Consider the following 22,881-nt stretch of genomic DNA (forward strand, 5'->3'; position numbering starts at 1 on the left):
ATAACACTCGCTACATTGTCTCTCACTCTCTCCTCAATAAACTGTGTGTATGAAATGTGTTTGTATTGAGGGACAAATTTTCAACACAAAGTAACAAAAAGAAACAAATATCAGAATCAATATTCAAAGTTCAAACACTACAATTTTATCTCTTTCTGGTATACACTTCATCTCTAATTCTTCCAAATTCTTGTCTCTTTCTCTCTTACTTCAGATCTGTTTTCAACTAAATTTAACCTAATAACCGTTTCCACTTCAACAGATATTGCAAAACTCGTGAATTTGAAGCGGAATTATCGATTTCTGAAATGGAAGACGACGGCGGAGGCGGTGGCGGAGGTCGCCGGAGTCTGCGTTACGAGTTCAGTAGAGAACCGAACGGTTCAACGGCTGGAGTGACTCTCGGCGGAATCCTTTCGATCAAGGAAACGTCGTCGTACCGGATCCAGAATCGGACGCTTCTAGATCTTATCCGTAACGATCCGACTAGTGGAAACGAGTCGAATGACTCGAAGAAATCGTGGAAGATGTTCAGAGAGAAACTCCGGTTGAAACTCGCCGGCTCGGTGTGTACAACCACCACACCGATTCTCGCTTCTCTTGTGCATATTAACACCGACAACAACCGTACAACGACGGAAAATGATACGAATCGGTTGATTTCACAGCCGTTGAGGAACATTAATGGCGTACCGGTTCCGGTTACGCAAACTGCAAATAGTACGAATCTGCTGAATTCACCGTCGGTGACTGACACTAACACAAGTAGCGTGCCGGTTACGCAACCTGTTAACAGTACGGATCGGTTGAATTCACCGCCTGTGAGTAACTCCGGCAGCGTAACGGTTACGCGAACTGTGAATAGTACGAATCCGTTGAATTCACCGCCGGTGAGTAACACTAACACTAGTAGCGTGCCGGATACGCAAACGGTGAACGTACGGGGCGAACCGCCGGTGGAGGAATATGAGCGAACGACGACGGCGGAGGAAAGTCGTGACGGCGGTGACGGAGGAGGAGCGGAGACGGTGAAGATGTCGTTGATGTCGTTGTTAGAAGTGGAAGGATCTGCGTATTTTGATGAAGAGGAGGTGGCAGCAGGCGGTGGTGGTGGTGGTGGTGGAGAGTACAATAACTGTTGCGTGTGCATGGTAAGACATAAGGGTGCAGCATTTATCCCCTGTGGTCACACATTCTGCAGACTCTGTTCAAGGGAGCTTTTTGTCAAAAGAGCAAATTGTCCGTTGTGTAATAACTTCATTTTGGAAATTCTTGATATCTTTTAGTTTAATTTTTCCAGTTTTTTTATGGTTATGTTACCCTTTTTTTCCTTTATTATCTTAATTAACTTATAATCATTTAAAATAAAAACTACATTTTAATATTAAGTTGGTTAATTATAATGAACGATTAAGACCTAACAATTATTCATATCCCTAAAGATCATGGTCATATAAGTAATGACCATATGTTTGAAGTTCCTTTTATATGGACCTTATGGTTTTAGTCCAAATAAATAGGACATGTTTGTGTGCCACGACCAAAAAGTGAGTTATGGACCGTTCCCTAATCAAATTTGTCATCCATGGAAAAACAAAAAGGAGTCGGTTCAAGCAAAAAAACCACCAAATCTTGAGTGGGCGGTTTGAACACAAGAGCAGGCGGTTCAAACTTGTTTATTTTTCTTTTAGTTTGAATCATGTATTTTTATTTTAATGATAGTATATAGTTATTCTTTTTTTTTTGTTTTTTATTTATAAAAAATAAAATAAAAATTTCTATGATAGTTGAAAAGAGTGTTGCCAGTTAATGATAGTTTAGAGCAGAAATAATATGACAATGCAGGATTAGAGGGTGACAGGGTAGTAGAAAATTATCAACTAAGGAGAATATTTTTTTGCGAACAAAGTACTAAATGGATTAATGGGTCATGAAATAAAGGGGGAGGGGTTTAAACCTTAATGATTATGTCGAACTAATGATTAAAGAATTAAAGTAATTAGCATTAATGTAATCAACATAGAATGATATATGTGATTATGAGTAAGAGAATTTAAGTCTCTCTATGATCTCTATGAGACTAAGGATTTTCAATGAGCATGTGACTTAAGGCCATGGGGTATGGGGCTTGGGTTGGGGGAAAACGCCCAAGCCACTATCCCGGGGGCTTGGGTTGAGGCTTTGAAGCCGGGTGTGGGGCGGGCTAGCAAGGGGACATGGCGGGCTCTCAATGGCCATGTGTCAACTCATGCCCCCAACCCAAGCCCCACCATACCCTATGAGCGTGGGTTTTTTTTCCCATTCCACGTGTCAACCAATGCCCAACCCAAGCCCCAACCCAATCCCCACCATACCCCACGGTTTAACAAATCTGGGTTTTCATCACCCATTGGTGTCCCTTAAAGCCGATTTTTATTTTGGAGCTAAAAGACTTGGCAAGCATTCACAATCAAAACAGAGGATCTAAAAGCTGGAAGTCTGCAGTGTACCTGCTGGTGCAGACGGCCATATGGGTAATCTGGAGATATTGAAACAATTTGATATTTCGCAACAAGAGAACCTCAGTAGAAAATTTGAAAGAAGAGATAAGGTCTTTGAGCTTTTTATGGATTAGGGGCAGATCAATGGCTTAATCGATTACATGGAGTAGCTGGTTGGAATTTAACATATCATTTTTGGGGTTCTATGGGGTTCTAATGTTTCCTTTAAACTGGTGTATGTAACCTGAATGCTTGGTTAACTCTTGTTAGCCTAGTTGTGGAATAAAGGAGTTTGTTGGCCTTTAAAAAAAATGAGCATGTGACACTCAATGAGCATTTTGACACTCAATGAGCATTTTGACACATAAGGGATAGTGTGGTCAATAAGATAAATAATTTCACCGAGAGTAGGTGGATGAATTAATTCACGTGTGAATATGTGATCAACACAGGCCATAGAGAGAATCTGACCCGAAATTGAGATTATGAGATGAGTAACTTATGAGAAAAATTGGTTTTTGGAGAGATTTTTAGAACCCTGAAATGAGTGATTTTCATGTGACACTAGTTTGTAGTTTGTATATGTGTTTGAGTCAAATTGCATGTTTGAAACATAAAACTGGGCAAAATGACCGATAAGTGACGTATTATATGTTGGTATGCAAGCGTATACGCAAGAGCCTACTGCTTTACGTTTCCATATACGCTACGGATCCGAAAAGGGGGTGGCGTATAATACTCTGACCTGGTGTGTTATACGCCAGTGTGATATTTTTAGCGAGTTGTTTTCGAGTTTGGAATTGCTTGCTTGGGAATTTATTATGTAATTTCACTTAGTTCAGGTAAATTACACGTGAACGGTTGATTGTGGCTCAAGTCTTGAGATGGGATGAAACATGGAAATTTTTATTTAGAAGTCACTTTTTTATGTGTGAAATGTATAGTTTGTTAATCACTTTTTATTTACAATCTTTTGAGAAATTATTATGATGTAAATAAGTATGTTTGACACATGAATTTTAAAATTTTAGGACTAACTTTTTTTTTGAACGGCGAACGAATCCTCCAAATGAGCTACTGGTGAAATTCACCACATCGGGATACAATCGCCTTCACACCTAGGCCGAAGCCCGTGAACACTCCTCCGAAGGCACGACGGTGCGGTGAGGTAAAACCCGCTCAGTTAAAGGATCGAACTAGCGATCTCCACCTATTCGCCTAGTCACCCATCATCACCAGGTGCCACAGAAAATAACGAAGATGACAGGAATCGAACCTGGGTCCCTTAGAACACCAAGTTTCTCCCTTACCACTTCACCACACCTCATTCCCGATGCTTCTTCCACTAAAAACAGGAATTTCATTGTTTTTCATAACTATAGAATAGAATTTAGGCATAATAACTTCTGAAATATTCATATGCATTTTTTATTGTATTAAAATGTAACAACAATTGTACTCAAAAATATGAAACTGTGATTGATGGTGATGGGTTGGTGTTTGCAATTAGTGAATTGCATGCCGGTTCATTTTATAAAATAAAAGCGAGGGACCACTTTTGTGGGAAGAGAATCCAAGAGCAGGATTATTGTTTTATTTAAAAAATCATACCTTTATAAAATAATAGAATTTTAAATTTTAATGCCGCTTATAATAGAATTTTAAATTGTTTTATGAAAAAAATCATACTTATTAAATTTTTAAATTTTAATGCCGCTTATTAATATAGAACTTTTAGTTTGACTTTTTCAGTTCTATGGAAAAAAAAAACAGAACCGGCACACAGTTGAAAACTAGAAATTTGAAAACGAGACCATGGTCCAAATATTCCTTTTACTAACTCCTATAATTAATATATTATATTGTCGTTTTTTTCAAATATTGTTTGTAGTTTTAAATGGCTATTGGGTGTGATTTTCGAAATGTTTGTTGCCATTTTAGTGGATGTGACAAACTATAGATACACAAATTTAACCACTATAGTTGGATCCTAAATGAAAAGTTCAAAATAGAAAAAAAAAAAAAAAAAAAAAAAAAGTTGGATTCTTAATAACGAATCAAACCACTAAAAAATATCTACATTTAATTAGTATGAAAATCACGTTTTAAAGATATTATTACTTGTTATGTTAAATTTTGTGATTATATTATTCTGTTATGTAATTTTTTTTTTTTTTTTGATAATAATCAATATCGTTTTTAACTAAAAAAAGTAAATGAAACCAACCACACATACCAACTCAACCATTCTCAAATCGAGTCAAACTACTTGAAATCGTCTTGCTAAAAACTTGTATCAAGTAGAGCTTAAACAAGCTTGGGCTTGAGCCAAATTGAACCTAAATTGGAGCCCATCTAATAAATGAATTCGAGCATGACCTTCATATATTTGTATCTATATAGATAAAGTGTATGGTACAATTGACCTTAACGTACGATGCATACACGATTTGAGTTCCGCATGTTATAATCCACCAAACGAAAACCCGCATGCTATAAATTATAAACCCGCATGTTATAAAAACATAAACCCGCATGTTCTAAATGCTTCCGAGTTTGTGATCCTTCCGGGTTGGGATCCTTCCGAGTTTGTGATCCCACCGAGTTTGTGCGACATGCGTGTTTTATGTTTTCAACATGCGGGATGTATGGGTTTCAACATGCGGATTTCGTTTTTGAGGTTTATAACGTGCGGAGTTCTCATTGCGTACGCATCGTACGTTAAGGGTACGTTAAGGCCAATTGTACGTTAACTAACCCCTATATATATAATTATGATAGAAAAACTAATATATATATATATAGGGGGCTGCTAGAATGAGAACCACCCCAAGTTGTAAGAACCGCGAGAACTACACCCCACGGAGCGCCGTTCGCCATGATTTTTTTTTTACAAGTAGATGTGTGTATTATAAACACAGCCGTAAAAAATCATGGCGAACGGCGCTCCGTGGGGTGTAGTTTTTTACACCACAAGTTTGGTGTTTTTTAATTTTTTTGCTTTTTTCTTTTTTTTTCACCAAACTTGTGGTGTAAAAAACTACACCCCACGGAGCGCCGTTCGCCATGATTTTTTACGGCTGTGTTTAAAATATACACATCTACTTGTAAAAAAAAATCATGGCGAACGGCGCTCCGTGGAGTGTAGTTCTCGCGGTTCTTACAACTCGAGGTGGTTCTCATTCTAGCGGCTCCCTATATATATATATATATCTTATGGTGTATATATATAAATTAATCTGCACACATACATTTAACAACTATATAATTAGTAATTAATAAACAAGATGAACACAAGTTAAGTTCCTAAGCTAAGCATGTGCTTGAAAAGTATTCACAATCCAACCTTAAGCTAAAATTCACCTAAGTTAAATGAGTCAAAGCTCAAACTTGACTCCCCCAATTGTATGCCCTTTATGACACATCCAAAAACTAGTTCTACCATATCTTACTTTATCAAATAAATCAATACAACTGTACCATAAAAGTTTGGACTTACCATATTAAATAAATACCCATATCCTTGTAATGCCATTATGAGTTTTAAATTTTTGTGACAGCTTTGATCTATCATCCATCTATCAAACAGACAAAAGGGCATCAAAATGTAAATCAACTTTTACACTTTTTTCTTTAAACTTTACAAGATCAGGGAAAACAAAGAATCCTATGTTACCATTCCAAGAAGATGGTTCTAAGATCACCCAATCTTTCAATCCACCGTAGCGAGCATGGAACCCGAAAAAGTGAAACTCATGAGAAGCGATTCTTCAAAACGAAGTCGTTTTAAACTAATACTATTTATGACAAGAAAGTCACATGTTCGGTGTCCAGTTTAGATTGGTCCGGTTCTAGCTTTTGTTGTTTTGTATTTTTTTTTAGTTCCATCAAGTTTCGACCCAATGAACATCCTTAACTACACCAAGCATGACCACATCCAGACTGACCCCATCACCACACGACACGACACGACACGACACATCACGCATATATGATATATCACACAATATGTCGACTATATTACAAAGAAAACTAATAAAAAAACACAATATCCAGTTAATTAATGTAAGGAAATAAACATAGATACCACAAATAAAATACAAACACAAATGATTTGGCTTCTAAAGACAAATGAATGGTAGAAGGATCTTTAAGACAAAAGATCCTAATAGATTCCAGTTCACTAAAGCATAAAATAACATGGCCACCTAATGCTTTTCTTTACTTTTTTCTTTCTTTCCTTCCCTTAGTGTTTTACTAATACATGGAGAAATTACCCACAAAAAAAGGATCAGATCATCCTTTAGTTCTCATGATTGTAATGATGCATGAAGTAGGGTAAGATGGAGGTCATTACAGAAGTTCCAAAAGAAGAAACACACACCATTAAACAAAAACTGTTCATGATAATGATTAATTTTACAAAGAAAGTCGCCTCGATCCTTTATATAGTAAAAAAGTATATAGCGGAAAAGTAAACTGAAAGGCTGTCGATGTAGTTTGAAATTTCTAATATTTCGACACGTTCATTCAATGGAAAAGCCAACAATGCCAGCGCGGTAAGAGAACGACACTCACCTACAATTCTAAAAGATAAAAAAGTTGAGAGGGGTGAATGAAACTAGCAAAAAACCTGCTATATAACTACTTAACTAGTTCTCTCGTTCAACACTCCTACATAATATCTGAGCCAAATGAGACTAAGGATTGTTTGTTTACCTCTTAACGGGGCTCTTAATGGCTCAGACCTATTACTGGTTCAGCACTTAATGGTTCCGACTGTTTGTTTCGCAAGCAAATGTCCAAAATGATTCAGACATTTGCCTCTTAATGGTTAAGCATTATATTGACTCTGAATGGTTAAGACCTCTAATCTGAATTAGTTAGACATTTGCCTCTGAACGGTTAAGCATTATACTGGCTCTTAATGGTTCAGACCTCTTACTACCTCTTACTGGTTCAGCACTTAACAATTCAAAAGTTGTCAAATAACCCCTAAGCGGTAGAGTTAACACCGAACTAAATTAGCAGTTCGGTTATGAGTTTTGTATATTGCTGAATTCAGTTTATCTGGGTTTAGCCAAATGAAGGATTGCCCACTTATATGTTTGTTCTATACAGCTATTAGCCCATTTAGTGTTGTAAACACTTCAAGCCAAATTGTGTTTCAGACTTGCATATTTTCATCTTCCAGCCCCTACATCTTTGATTTTTGTAAATCATACAAGACATCTTCAAACCCTATTGTCCCTCCATTGACTTCAAATTTTGAAGACAGATTTTACAGACAAAGTCACAACCTGCGCACTGGTGCGATTCTATCTTGTTAAATACCAAAAAATTACTAAATAGTCACTTTAATGCTGATTTTGAAACCTAGTTTCGCAGGTCACTTCATATATAATTCGGTTGAATTATGTTAAAGAACCCCAAAACCGAACAAAATAAACCCCTAGACTGAGTCCACCAGTTCATCCGACTAATAGATAAACAGTTGATTGGGGCTTGAAGTTTCAAGCTTTAACTCAGCATAATAAAGACATTGAACTCCAAGTCAACATGTCTAAAACATTACGCTTCGAGTCAGCATGAATGAAACATAAGAGTTATAAATCATATGATAAAACCTTGATGAACCCTGGATATATGTGACTGTCACCACAACATACAAAAGGTGTGGCAAGACCCAACAAATAAAAAAAATGCCAGACAAGGTTAGCAGTTTGAAACCGGAGTCAAATCATATAGACAAACGAGCAGCCAATAAATCTTTTTCAAAACCCAACAAAATTTCTGATGCGTGACACAAATGCTAAATTTAACCAAAATTATTTCTACAAAAAGTAACTTTGAATTCCTTCAACTAACTACAGATTTGTTTGAAATGAACCAGCAAAGCAGTAGTAGTAGGTTGAAAAACTTTTAAATACCAAAAAAATGTTTAACGCCTGCGCATCCCTCTTCCACGCATGCCACCACCACGGCCTCTACCCATACCAGCAGCATCTCCTTGTGCACTCTCCGACTGCAATACAAATACATAAACCAAAGTGTCACACATTTAAACACTGATTGGTCACTACATATACATATATATATATACACACATATATAGGGTTCAATGGGAAACACTAAAAAAGTGAGGAACCAGGGAATAGTGCATTTAACACGTTAGATATATCATAAAAATTCAATTTAACATGTTAAAAAAAATTTTAACTCGAAGCATTTGCATATAATATGTAGAAGCCTTTTTAACAAAAAAAAAAAAACAAAACCAAAAAAAAGCTTAAAAAGGTAAAAGAAATTACAAATATGAATTTTTATTGGAATAGCTTCTACACGATATACAAAAGCTCCGGAAAAAAAAATAAAAAAATAATAATTTTTGACATTTTAAATTTAATTTTTATGATATATTTTAGGAATAATGGATTTTACTAATCCTAACTATTAACCGTTGGCCGGCAACGGTCCCAACTTTAAAAATAACGTCCCAACTTTAAAAATAACCAGTGGTGGTCCCACCTTTTCACATATTGTAAATCAATGGACCTTTACTAACAAAACCTTAATTTCTTTTTGTCCCCTTTCCCTTTTCTATTAGCAAAGGTCCATTGGTTTACAATATGTGAAAAGGTGGGACCACCACACTGGTTATTTTTAAAGTTGGGAGTTGGGACCGTTGCCGGCCAACAGCTAATAGTTGAGATTATTAAAATCCATTGTTCCTATATTTTACCTGTTAAACGCACTCTTCCCCGGTTCCCCACTTTTTTAGTCCCATTGAAACTCACACTATATATGTGTGCATACTTACCTTTGGGTTCTTCACTGTTTCATCGACACTTAAGACAAGGCATGCTGCCTCTGTTGCAGCATTTATAGCATTTATCTGCAATTGTAGAGTCAAAATCAAGTCAAACTTCCACAATTATTGATCAAACAAACAGATAACCGCCATTATTACCTTCACCAACGCAGGCTCCCACACAAAATTGGCAAATGAATCACAAATTCCACCTGTGTTAATATCCACTCCGTAAAGAGAGCCTTCACCTGTTCGTATATCATAGATCAATATGAACGTAATCTTCAGATTAAGTTGAGGAAACATAAACTAAACACAAGCACTAAAAAAATTATATATAGCAAGTGCGCAAAACTAACCAGAAGGAAGCGCGTGTTTTTGCCTCAGTTTGTTTAGTACATCAGTTGCATCGAATCCAGCATTATCACAAAGCTGACGTGGAATAACCTCAAGTGCTTTAGCAAAAGCGTTTATGAAAAGCTGCGACTTCCCAGCTATATTGCGCGCGTGTTGCCACAGGTACCGGCTTATCTCCATCTGCAGTTATAATATATACATGAATCATAAACACAACCGATCGAGTTGGACGTCACTCACAACACTTTCTGAAACTTAAAAAAAGTATATACATCTATTGCACCGCCACCAGCAACCACTGTGGAATTCTTCATTGCCCTCCTCACAATCATAATTGCATCATGTAAACTGCGCTCAGCTTCCTCAATAAACTATCGTAACAGTATAACACCTCAAATTAATGTATTTTCATAAAGAATTTCGTAACTGATATATAAAAAAAGAATTCAAATGTCAATGAGAAGAACCTGATCGGCTCCACCTCGAAGAACAATCGTGGCTGTCTGGCCTGAAGGACATCCACTAAATATGTTGAACCGTTCATTTCCAACTTGTTTTTCCTCAAAAACGTCACAAGTCCCAAGAACCTTTTCCACGTACAGAAATATTTCAGATAACTAGAGCAGAAAATAACATTACAACTAGGGCTGCAAATGAAACCGAACAGACACGAAAAGACCTTGTTCGTGTTTGTTTGTTAAGGAAATATATGTGTTCATGAACACTTACCGAACAGGGTTTTATGTTTGTGCCCATTTGTTAAAAAACGAACATGTTTGTGGTCGTGTGTTAATCTTTGGCAACGAACACAAACGAACGTTCATGAACACAAATGAAAACAAACGAGCACAAACAAGCGTTCTTGAATAGAATATATAGCACATTGATACTTGTTAAATATTTTATTTGTCGAAATTTTTAAGTATTTATTTAAACTAAAGTATAAAAACTAAAAATACTAAGGAACTATCGAACAGAAACGAACAGGTTACCGAACGTACACAAACATAGATGAACGAATGGCGGCCTCTGTTCATGTTCGTTCATTTAACTAAATAAATGAACGAAATTTCTTGTTCGTGTTCGTTCATTTTCACAAACCTCCCGCCGAACAGTTCACAAGTTGATCGCTGAACGTTCGGTTCATTTGAAGCCCAAACTACAACCAATTCATGTCTAATTAATAAGAAAGGTTCCTAACGTAGAAGAACATATATGACCTCATCTATAACGTTGTTGACTGATGTCTGTACAGTACCCCCAGTTGCAGCTGCAACACGATGCAGGTCATCTTCAGCAACTCTACCAGCACAAAAAATATCACGGTCTGCGAAATACTGATTACAAAGAAATCATGCGACTCAAGTCAGGTTTCGAATGTAACCGCAATGTGTCAGAAACTTGTTTATTAGATAATTTGCAGGAAAAAAAATTATTAAGGTTCAAATATAAAAGATTCGCCACCTGTGTTGCCAGATCACCAATAGCTAGACGCGACAAAACAATTTTGGCACCACTCTTTACGCACTTATCCAGCTTATCGTATATGATATTCCATTCTGCATCAACTATCGACTGATATTGCAACGGATCTGAAAGTCTGTTGATATAAAAAAAGCACGATTAAACAAACAAGTCATTGTAATAATATAATAAGCAAGACAAATAATTAACCATCTACCTTATCTCAGCATTTTCTTTTTCTGACTTTAGTTCCAGCTCTATGTTCAACAGTAATATCTTCGGGTTATGAAACTTCTTGGGTTGCTGCTCGAACCCAGCATAAGAAAAGGTCTTTTTAAATGCAACACCGTTCACGAGAAAAGAATCCCGCATCGTACCACCAGGAACCTATAATGAGAACTAACATCTTAATGTAATGTCGCATGCTCATACTTAACCATCGATGAACAAATATTATCACTTTAACAATCACTTTTAATAGCAAGCCGGTAAAAATTTTAGGCAACTAAAGTCAAGTGTTAAACATGCAGAGTTAAGATCCCATACAAACTTTATCTCGTATAAAAACAGTGAGAACAGGATCTTGAGCGTTGATTAATTAAATTAAGGGCTAAAATTGATTACAAATCATTATTAACATAACTATATTATTTAATGAGATCAAAGGCTATTTTAGTCATTTTCTCATTTTCCATTGTCCACCCCATTTTTAGAAGTAAAATAACTTTTATATACTTTAATATTTTATTAAAAAATTGTACCATAAAATCAAGCATTTTTTATCTTCAATATGAATATATTGCTATATTTTAAAAAAAAGTGACACTTTTTTAAAAAAGTTACAAAATAATGTTTTATAATTGTGCTGATAATTATAACCAACACATATACAAGCAACACATGAATTTGTATAATCAGCAGATAAGCATATAATTATAACCAACACATATACTAGCACATACGTACACGATTATAACTAGCACATAATTTATAAAAGCAACACATGAATTTGTATAACCAGCACGTACGTATATAATTATAACCATCACATGAATTTGAAACTGCTTCCATGATTTTAAGAATTTTTAAAAACCAACTCTAAACTAAAATACAAAAAGGCCCTTCATACATGAATTGGAGGGATAGCATGTGGTAGGTTGTGAATGGTTCCTACTATTTTTACATAAAATTAGTTTGTATATGATCCTACCACTAAACATGCATACCTTTTTAATTCCAATCATGTTCAATCTATCATCATTTCCGATTGCAATGACAGCATCCACGACCATTTTTGCAAAGAAGTCTTTCTCTCCGCCTATTAGCTTTGATGAGAGCGTTGTAGCAGCACATTTAGCTAATAAGCTTCGTTTCTCGTCTAAACTTTTTCCCTCTATGCTTACAGCTAACTCTTTAACCTTCTCAATTGCCTGTCGGTACAAGCCAAAATCTTGATCAAAAACGGCCACATATTATCATATGTAAGATGAGATACAGAAAGCATTGACGAAATCTACCATATTCGAAGCAGCTCGATAACTTCGTATCAGATTTTGAGGATGAACACCGTCTTCAATGAATGGTTTGGCCTCTCTCAAGAACTCACCGGCAAGGAGAACTACAGTAGTGGTCCCATCGCCAACCTGCCGCAAAAATAAACATAAGTAATATTTTAGAGTAGCAATTAAATATACGATGATTCTGATGTTGGTGAAGCACAAGTATGGTCACATACAAATGACAAAGGCGTGATATAATTACTTTCGAAAAATGATTTACACAAACCCATTAAGCGCTTAGCTGCACAGATATGACATGATTCAAATTATGAGTGTTCATAAATCAGTAAAACCAACGAACCACCAGAATCAAAGAAATCCGTCGCTCTGGGAGTCTAATGATATTGCTCATGGTTCAGAGTTTGAAAACCTAGTATAACATTAAAATTCACTTAAAAGTCATGCAATGCCAATTCATGGAATACGCCCAAAAAAGAAATAATGAGTCAATGGCTCCATGAAAATAATGTCAATTATAACAACAATAGAATATTAATAGGCATTCCAGAGCAATAACTAATCCCTCTTACAAATACAATAGCTAACAAGCTCATATTCATTATTTTTCAAAAATCAAGTGCAAAATTTGATACAGAAATTCTCCTGACGACTTTGTACTTCTAAAAGCTCAAATCTTTAAGATTGTAAACAAACCAAACGTTCATGAGCTGCGGGAAGTTCGTTTATGTTCGCTTATTTTACAAAAACACACACATGAACAAAACTTTTTGTTCATTTAACTAAATAAACGAACATGAACACACGTTTTGTTCGTTCATTTATCTCCGTGGACGTTCACTTAAATTTTAATGAATACATAAGTAGTTATATGGGCTTTCTAGATTCTAACTACTTATATATAAATATAACTAATTAGTAATTGGGCTTTCTAGTAATAGATAAATAGGCTTTCCAATGGAACTTATTGTAACTAATCACTAATTTGTTAAAAAACTACTTTATGTTCGTTTATGTTTGGTCAATTATGTTCATTTTTGTTATGTTTGTTCAATGTTCAATACTTCAATTACGTTCATTCATGTTCGTTTATGTTTCTTAAATTATGCTGATTTAAGTTTGTTTATGCCCGTGAACTGTTCATTTAGGTTTTAAACGAACATAATCGAACACAAACATGCCCATTTTCTTAACGAAAAACACGAACAAAAAAACTTTGTTCGGTTATGTGTTCCTTTTCGGTTATAATTAAAAGAACGGAAAAGAACACGCCAAGTTCGGTTCGATTAAAGGCCTACAAATCATATCAATTCGATAACACTAGTATTTCAAAAACCTCAAATAGTAAAAGCATTTTGTTTCGCTAGATCCACACAAAACACTCAATAACAAAACATACACAAGTCACAACAATAACAAAACGAACAATCAAACTATAACAAATACCTCCGAATCCTGTGATTTTGCAATATCAACAAGCAACTTAGCAGCAGGATGAACAATATCCAGAAGCTTCATGATCGTAGCTCCATCGTTAGAAATAGTAGTGTTACCTTTGTCATCATGGATCAATTTATCCATACCTCGAGGACCTAGGGTTGTACGGACGACGTCAGCAACCGCCATACACGCATTGATGTTGCTTACTAGCTGTGGTTTCCCTTGCGAAGTGTCCGTACCTTCTTTTAGCAGAATGATCTGTGGTTGCTGAAATTGAAACAAATTTATGCATAATGTTAGTTGCAGGTTCAAAAATGAGTGGAAATGGTGATGAATAGACGGTGGTTACCATCATAGATGTCATCGTGAACGGATTTGGTACGGCGGAGAACGGTGGAGGGGAAATTAGGGTTTTAGATTTGGGTAGTGGGTAGTGTAATAATTTGTAGAGATGAAAGGGGTGTTTGAGATTACTTATCAAAAACAAATTTTTTTTTTTTTTTTGGGAAAAGTTACCCCTTAACTTTTTTTTTTTTTTCCTTTTCAACATCAAAACCTCATTTTCAATTGATTACCTTAAAAAAATATAAAAGTTATCTATATATCTATATCTATTTATATTTATACTATCTAATAATAAAACACATATCTAGGGGACAAGTGTTTTCTCACTCAAAAGCTTATTAATGTGTGGTAAAATACACATATTTGTCTCGTATAAAGTGTATCATTTTTGTATATTTTTTACTAGTTTAGAAACTCGTGTACTATACGGGTTGCATAAATGTAATTTCATATGATAAATAATTAAAAAATATATCTTAAAAAAACTCGTATTGCACGTGTTGAATAAAATATAATGTCATATGTTAACGCATACAGTTGTCAAGATTTATCTTTTAAAAATGAACTTTAATTTACTATTTACTTATTATAACATTTTACTTTGTTTTTTTTTATTTTTCATAAATGTAATTTTATATAATAGATAATAAAAAAGATATATCTTTAAAAAAAACTCGTATATTACACGTGTTGAATAAAATATAATGTCATATGTTAATACATACAGTCGTCAAGATTTATCTTTTAAAAATGAACTTTGATGCACTATTTACTTATTATAATATTTTACTTTGTTTTTTATTTGTTATTAGGTTAAAAACACATGCATTACATGGGGTTGAATCACGTTTTTATGATACATTCAAATTATGGGATACAATTATTTTAGTTAGTTTTATGCACCTTCATGCTTATTTGTTTATTTCATTCATAAAACACTCGTCTCAAATTTGTATTCAAGAGAGTTTACTCAAATTTGTATTCAAGAGAGTTTACGATTGTAGGATCGTGTTCCGACCCGAACGAGTCGATCAGAAGAGTTTTTGTCCAAAACAAGAGGCGGAAACTAATGTTTTGGTGCAATTTCAGCCGTATTCACTTTTAATTGTTGTTTTACTAGTCTAAGTACCCGTGTAATACACGGGTGGCTACACAACAAAAAATTTATACTTTAATACGTAAATAATTTATTACATGTACATTCAAATATTAACATAAATCATAGAAAGTACGTGAAATAAAGGAAATACATGAAAACCATAAAAATTTCACAACTCATTGAAGATCTCTTTATATACAACATTCATTATTTTATTTGTAGGTCTGCCTTCGTTGTCAAGTATTAGTAGCTTGATTCCATCTCGTCTTGTAACCCTCGATAAAGATACGTACAATTGACCATGTGTGTGAAAAAAAGGTATGTAATAATACAAAGGTATAATCAACTATTACCATAACCTAAGAGCTAGGAAAAGTGGTACCCTTGCTTAATGTATTATAAGTTACGAACAAAAGAAGCTAAAATATAACAATTTATGCAAGGATAACGGACTCACCAGTGGAGCTAATGCATCCAACTTTCAAGAAATCATATGCTACTCTCTAGAGTTAACAAAATATAAATCAAGGGAAGGACATGAACATAAGACAACATACATGATTTTAATGTATTTAAATTCAGAGCAGTTCTTACATATTTTAAACCCTAAGTTTGCACTTTATAACATTCACAAATGGTATAACTTATTACATGAATCTTTCAAAAATTCATTTAGTTGTGTGCCAATCAACTGCAATAGTTCATCAAAATTAAACAAAAATCAAACTGATGGAAACAAAAATTAACACATACATCATCAAAATGAAAAAAAAATATAAAAAGTTAAAATTCAAAGAATGAAGGGGTTGCGTACCTGATGGAATTGTAGCATTAAGATTGACGGTTATTCGTGTCAATGTATGAAAAAGAAACATTAAACACATGAACAAAAAATGAAAATAAGTGAAGTAGAAACAAAATATTGAAGTTATAAATCCATATTTTTTTGGACATACATGAACAACTTATGTTTTTGGACAATGTTTAAATAATTTGGGACCGTTTGTACTAAAATCCATAATTAATCAATCAACTATATATGTCATGGTTGTGTTTTCATTAAAACTTTAATAGTTATGTAACATATGACTGGGCTTAGCAGCTCTACAGGGAGAACAACTCATTCACAAGTCAATGAGTCGATATTGCTACCTTCAGTGAAAACTATTAAAAATTAAAAAAAAATAAGGATTAAAAAAAGTAAATTTTGACGGAAGAATTACCCATGAATCTAAAACCGGAGGCATGCCTTTATCTACCGTAAGTTTCTCAAAAGCTTTGTTAATGTACTCAGTAAGTGATCCATTCGGGATCTCCAATTCAGAGAATACAGAACTCATTTTGGGTTCAAATACCCGGGCTGTCAATGAATTCTAGTAAGTCTTCTCCATCTATGCGTAGAATAACAATAGGATCTCGCTTTAATCCTGCAGCCATCCCGATCAGAAAATCTGAAAGAACTTTTTAAGTTATGTCTTGCTTACCTTGCGGCATTTACCATGAGTGAATTCACTAAGAACCTGCATCACAAGTTTTAATTTCTTAATGTTAAAATGCAGAAAACATACACAAAGCAAAATTATCTTTTCATTATGTGCTAGTTGTTAACAATTCTATTGTATATATACACAAATCATTTTGACCCATCAAATGAAACAGTCGTTTATGACCTAAATTTAGGTTCAAGAAAAATAAAGTAGAAGATATACAGCAAAAGGACAGGTTTACAAAACTGCCTACCATGAACTTTAAACACACTACTTACAAAAAGATGCAATATTTTTGGATAAAATGTGTTTTTGGACAACCCAACGTGTACGTTAAAGTTGACTGTAACGCCCGGCTATTTTCGTACTTTCCATTTATAGCAAGTCTTGTTCGTATTTCTATTTTTGGAAGCTTATTCCTTTTGTATTTCGTATTTCGTTTCAAACCATTGTAAATCCGAGACTTCGATCGTAATGAAATTCGATTTTTTTATACATGCTTATACGTGTTACAATACTCGGGTTATACGTTACCAATCTCGAATACATACGCGTGACCGATACTCGACATACTGGTACTCATAACCTATACATGTTTGCTAAATATTAAACACGTGGTTAAATCCTAGTAATATGATGATAGTTATAATAATAATAATAATAATAATAATAATAATAATAATAATCCTAATAGTAATATAGTAATAATAATAATAATAATTCTCTAAATAATAATAGTAAATATATGTCATAGTATTAACGTGAAGTTAAATGAAATGTTAAAGTAATTATAAAATAAATTAAGGCTTTTCAGCCATGTAAATTTGTCCTTGTGTTAATTTGTTTCAAACTCTACAAAATGTTAATACCTATAATGAGTATCAAGTTTATGTTAAAAATAATAATAATAAAAGAAGATTACATGCAGCCCGCAATCAGCGACCGAACAGCCCTTTGTGGCTGTTCCCCTTGACTCTTCAATGTTTAATTCATTCTCAAAAATGACGTTTTGAGTGATTGTATATTGTGCCAACAACCAATCATATTTTAGTATCTAAATACCCAACTTATATGTGCTATGAAAAAAAAAAAATTAACAAAACAAGGCTGTCAACAGCCTGTTCGATCGCCACTTTCAACATGATTTAATTGTTTTGTTTTTTTTTTTATTTTTTTATTTAACCCTCAACTAATCATATTAATTGCCAACTAACCTTAACCCTAATCCTTCCCTATAAATACCCACCTTCTCCAAGCACTTAGACACTTTCAACACTCTCTAATCTCTACAAAATCACTCTCAAAGTTCTTGCAATTCAGAAATTCGGACAGATTCATACCTCCTTACAAAAGTGAGCATAACTTGCTCAAAACTCAACCAAATCACTTGATTCTTCTTTCTAAATGCTTGGATAATCTTTGGGCTTGATTCCTTGATCTCTCCTTGGAGAAATCAGACCTGGAAATACCCTAAAAGTGTCCATAAACTTTCTGTTGTGTTTTTAAAAACTTTCTAAACTCTTGTTTACTTCAAACAAACTTGTGTTCTTATGCTTCTAGTCTCTTGTATGATTAGTAAAGCCAAACCAAGGTTGTTTTACACTTAATAGGAGTGTCTAAACACTCTAAACTTTCTGTTTTAATCGAGTTCTTAGCTCATAAGTGGTGTCAAGTCTTGAACTTGAAGATGGTGTGACTACTTGGCTAGCCTAGGCTAACCTACATACATGTCCACACACCACTTGATGTTTTGCTTAGTTAGTTGTATTATTTCTTGTACATATCTATGAGGTTCCTAAAGAGAAGATTCGTCTTCCTACCTCCTACATGACCACATGTTAGTAAATCATTCGAGGTACCAAAGTGGAGGGTTTCACCTCCCACCTCCTACTTGACTTATATGACACCAAGAGGTACCAAAGTGGAAGGTCCAACCTCCCGCCTCCTACATGACTAAGTAAATTATTATGTATATTATAACTATGATAAACCTTAAAACCGAACCCTTGGTAGTGATTACATAAATCCCCTATCAAGCTAATAAGTTTATCACTATGTGTGTAGTTCCTTGTCACGATTCTAATAGGTCTTGAACCTATGAAATCACATAAAAATCCTTAGGGATTACTATAGTGTCAAGACAAGTGCTAATACCATAGTGAATATTTTCATAATATTTACTTTTTCATTCTTTGAATCTTAAAGTCCGAATATCCCATCTTTCTTCCAAATTACTCATACACCTTGACCTTCCTCTTGTAGGATAACTTGGTGTTCCCCCCATCAAATCAACTCTTCACGGATTCAAGTGGGAAAGCTTGCAAAACCGTGAGTACACTCGACCCATTTACATTTTAAACCACTTTTGGGTTGTAACATGTTACCATACAAAATTACACTTACACACACATAAACATGCTTTATGAACTCAATCCGTTATACATGCTACTTGTTATGCTAGATAATACATGCTTTATGCCATTACTATGTTATACCCTCGCTTAACAATTATAGCGCTATAGGAGTAGCACACCACCCGACGGGGGTTTGTTAGGTCAATATACTATACGGTCTTGTTACTTTTGTGACAAGGGATGCTAAATACTAGTGGACACTTTGGGTTTAAATGTAATGTTATGCATGCTAATTACCTTGCTTACAAATTGCCATGTGGATTCGAGTAAAATGCTTTTATACTTATGCTATACTATTTAAAACTTGTGTACTCGCCTTTGCTTTTGGCATTGAATTTTATTTTAACATGTTACAGGTTGATGATGATGATGCCATGAAAATGAAGTAGCAACGATGCCTAGATACACATATAGACGTTTAGGTTTAAATGTTGTATCAAATTTTGATTATGTTGCTATGAATTTCTTTTGAACTTGTTATTTGGATTTCCTTGTACGTTTGACTATTTATCTATGAAATGAAATTGGTTTAATTAAATATTGTCACAAATAGCGTTATGATGTCTCTAGCAATCTTCACACTTCGTCTCATCCCGATGTTTCCGCCATTGGTTGGGGTGTGACAGATTGGTATCAGAGCCATAACTATAGGGAATTAGGAAAATTGCCATGCTTTTGCCCTAATCTATAGTTCTAGGAATTTTGTCTCTTATTTGTTGTTTAAAACTTTTGTACTCTACCATGCATGCTTCCTAGCTATACTCTTCATTAAATTTACATGCCTTTCCTAAGGCTAACACGAATGCACTTATGCTATTTTATATTCCTGTTGCATCAACGAGACGAATTTGCCAAAATAGGCGTGAAACCCACAATTTGGTAAACGACTCTCACTCTACCTTTAATCTATTTTGCACGAAATTCCACCATTAAGCTAGGAGTGACATCCACAACTTAATGGTAATTTCCATTTCAACTCTAGTGGACCCTTGTCAAAATACCAAAATCTTATTTTTTGGTTGACAAGTACCAACCACATTTAGGGTACGAAATTGTCAAGTTAGGGGTGAAACCCGCACCTTGTCGATTAAGTCCCATTCCTTGATTTTTATTCTCGCCAAAGTCCCGAATGTTCCGATCATTTAGAGATGTGTAGTAACTGGAAGGGTAAGATATCGTTAATCGCTTCTCGACGAGAGTATCTTACTTATAGGCCAAAGCACAATATCTCTAAATCGAAAGGACTTTCGACCCACTTTGGAATTGTCGACGTTTCTCTACCCGAAACAATCCTATGTTTTATTGAGCCTCTCTTTTATGTATCTCAATTTATATGTGATTTTATACTTGAACGTTCATTCATTTCAAAATGTCGTTTTAATCATTTCGCACGTTACCGCAATCAAGAACAATAATAATTCTCGTGAACAAACTAAATTTATACTCTTTTCACGCATCCATACGTGTTTGTACTTGTTGATTACTTGTTGAAATTATGCTAATTATGTGAACCATACGTGTTACACCATGCTTACATACTTAAACTTGCAAATTTACTTTGAATTTATGATCAAGTCTCATCCATTCCTTCTCATTCTATTCTTAGATGTCGTCCCGCGGTGCATCAAAGAAAACCAAGTCAAAGAAGGGTTCGACTTCCACCGCCATGTCTCAGAAAGATTGCATGAAATTTATGGCCAAGCAATTTGCTAAAGTCCTACCCGACATCGTTAGCAAGATTCAAACCGATTCACCGCATGGCTCTGTTGACTCAAAGGCAGACAAACCCAAACCGACCTTTCAATTTAAGCAATTCATGGCTTGTAAACCCTTGGAGTTTACTGGCAAGGATGGCGCCACCGCCATGATGAATTGGTTCGACGCAATCGAGCTTACATTCTTACAAAGTGGTTGTCCCGATGAGCTGCGAACCTTGAATGCAACTGGAGTCTTCCGCTCGAGGGCACTCGAGTGGTGGACCACCGAACGAAACAAGAGGGGAAACGACGTTGCACATGCGTTACCTTGGGATGAACTGAAGCAGCTTATGAAAGACCACTTCTGTCCCCCTCACGAACTCCAGAAGTTGGAGAACGAATTTTGGAATCTAACGCAAAAGGGGAGCAACATGTATGGCTTGATTACACGCTTCAAACAACTAAGTGTCCTCTGTCCTGGACAAGTCGACTCCGTACCCAAAACCATAGCCAAGTTCATTCGCTGTGTTGCACCTTCCTTGACCAATCACCTTGCCTCTGCTAACCCTAAGACTATAGAGGAAGCCTACGCCATAGCCACTGAACTTAACAACAATTGTGTTCTTCAAGGAGTCTTTGATAAGGTTTCAACGAAGAATGCACGCCAAGCTACGACTGATACTGCCATTGTTGAACCCTCACCCTCCCAAACGTCCAAGAGAAACCAAGGCAAGAAGCGGAAGGCTTCAAGCCAAAATTGTGCGGTCGTCACTCCGCCAAACCCACAACCCTTGCAAACCGTACCAGCCGCTAATCCCACAACCTTTGGACCACAAGGAAACTACGTTGGGTCGTGGCCCAAGTGCAACCAATGCTTTTACCATCATCCTACTGGCACCCCCTGTCGCAAATGCTTCACCTGTAATAGACTAGGGCATTTTGCCAACCGTTGTCGCAACAACCTGAAGCCCGATCAAAACCAGGCTATGGTAGCTCAACACCCTGCTCCCAATCAACCTCAGAACCAAACCGTTCGTGTGCGAGCATGTTATAAGTGTGGTGATGTCAACCACATGGCAGATGTCTGTCCTCAACGAAAACAACCACAACAACCACATCAACCACAACAACCACATCAACCACAACAACCACATCAACCACAGCAACAACAGCAGCAACAACAACAGGCTCAACAACCCGCTCGAGGCCGAGCCTTTCTTCTCACTACTGCTCAAGCTCAAAACGCGAATGATGTCATTACTGGTACGTTCCTTGTGAACCATATTTATGCTTCTTGTCTATTTGATACTGGCGCCGATAAAAGTTTTGTGTCGTTAGAATTCGAGTCCTTGCTCAAGTGTAAACGCTCTAAGTTGCCAAAATCTTTCGCTGTCGAGGTCGCTAATGGTAAAACCGTCACTGTCGGTTCCGTTCTCTCCAATTGTTCCTTGATTCTCAACGATCATACGTTTTCGATCGACCTTATACCTATGCAAATGGGTAGCTTTGACATCATAGTAGGCATGGACTGGCTTAGGAGAGTTCGTGCTGAAGTTGTTTGTTCTGAAAAGTTTATCCGCCTTCCTCTTCCAAACGGTGATTCTCTACACGTCTATGGTGAAAAGCCTTCTCAAGGCCTTAAGCTTATGTCGTGTATCAAAGCAAACAAATGCTTACGAAAGGGTACCTTCGCCTTTCTCGCCCACATTGTGGAAAAGAAGGACAAAGGCCCAAGCATAAGCGACGTTCCTGTTGTACGTGACTTTCCTG

At 35.6% G+C, this 22,881-nt stretch overlaps 2 protein-coding genes and 1 long non-coding RNA gene across 3 annotated transcripts; 2 read left to right on the forward strand and 1 right to left on the reverse strand.

The window, feature by feature from the left end:
* LOC110910502 (probable E3 ubiquitin-protein ligase XBOS34) lies at positions 1 to 1,314 on the forward strand. The gene is made up of 2 exons (XM_022155143.2): positions 1 to 158; positions 263 to 1,314. Exon 2 carries the CDS (start codon positions 309 to 311, stop codon positions 1,284 to 1,286), a length of 978 nt encoding a protein of 325 aa, XP_022010835.1. The 5' UTR covers positions 1 to 158; positions 263 to 308; the 3' UTR covers positions 1,287 to 1,314.
* Positions 1,315 to 8,223: 6,909 nt separating this feature from the next.
* On the reverse strand, positions 8,224 to 14,558 carry LOC110910501 (T-complex protein 1 subunit eta). The gene is made up of 13 exons (XM_022155142.2): positions 14,419 to 14,558; positions 14,076 to 14,336; positions 12,630 to 12,755; positions 12,339 to 12,542; positions 11,330 to 11,499; positions 11,113 to 11,248; positions 10,869 to 10,985; positions 10,116 to 10,235; positions 9,921 to 10,019; positions 9,651 to 9,828; positions 9,451 to 9,539; positions 9,301 to 9,375; positions 8,224 to 8,505 (listed from the first exon to the last, which is right to left on the reverse strand). Exons 1-13 carry the CDS (start codon positions 14,431 to 14,433, stop codon positions 8,422 to 8,424), a joined length of 1,674 nt encoding a protein of 557 aa, XP_022010834.1. The 5' UTR covers positions 14,434 to 14,558; the 3' UTR covers positions 8,224 to 8,421.
* A 3,717-nt stretch (positions 14,559 to 18,275) lies between these two features.
* On the forward strand, positions 18,276 to 19,810 carry LOC110914756. Its single transcript, XR_002578562.2, has 3 exons — positions 18,276 to 18,352; positions 19,263 to 19,328; positions 19,771 to 19,810. It is a non-coding gene; the product is annotated as an uncharacterized LOC110914756 (long non-coding RNA).
* The last annotated feature ends 3,071 nt before the right edge of the window (positions 19,811 to 22,881 follow it).

This window comes from Helianthus annuus, chromosome 15 (genome assembly GCF_002127325.2).
Source record: "Helianthus annuus cultivar XRQ/B chromosome 15, HanXRQr2.0-SUNRISE, whole genome shotgun sequence".
Lineage (NCBI taxonomy): Eukaryota > Viridiplantae > Streptophyta > Magnoliopsida > Asterales > Asteraceae > Helianthus > Helianthus annuus.

Coding starts and splice junctions, on each gene's coding strand:
- LOC110910502 (XM_022155143.2), top strand. CDS start 309: ATGGAAGACGACGGCGGAGGCGGTGGCGGAGGTCGCCGGAGTCTGCGT.
- LOC110910501 (XM_022155142.2), bottom strand. Junction 12,756..14,075: donor CAAAATCACAGGATTCGGAG/GTATTTGTTATA, acceptor TTTTTGCGGCAG/GTTGGCGATGGGACCACTAC. Junction 10,236..10,868: donor TCAACAACGTTATAGATGAG/GTCATATATGTT, acceptor TACGTGGAAAAG/GTTCTTGGGACTTGTGACGT.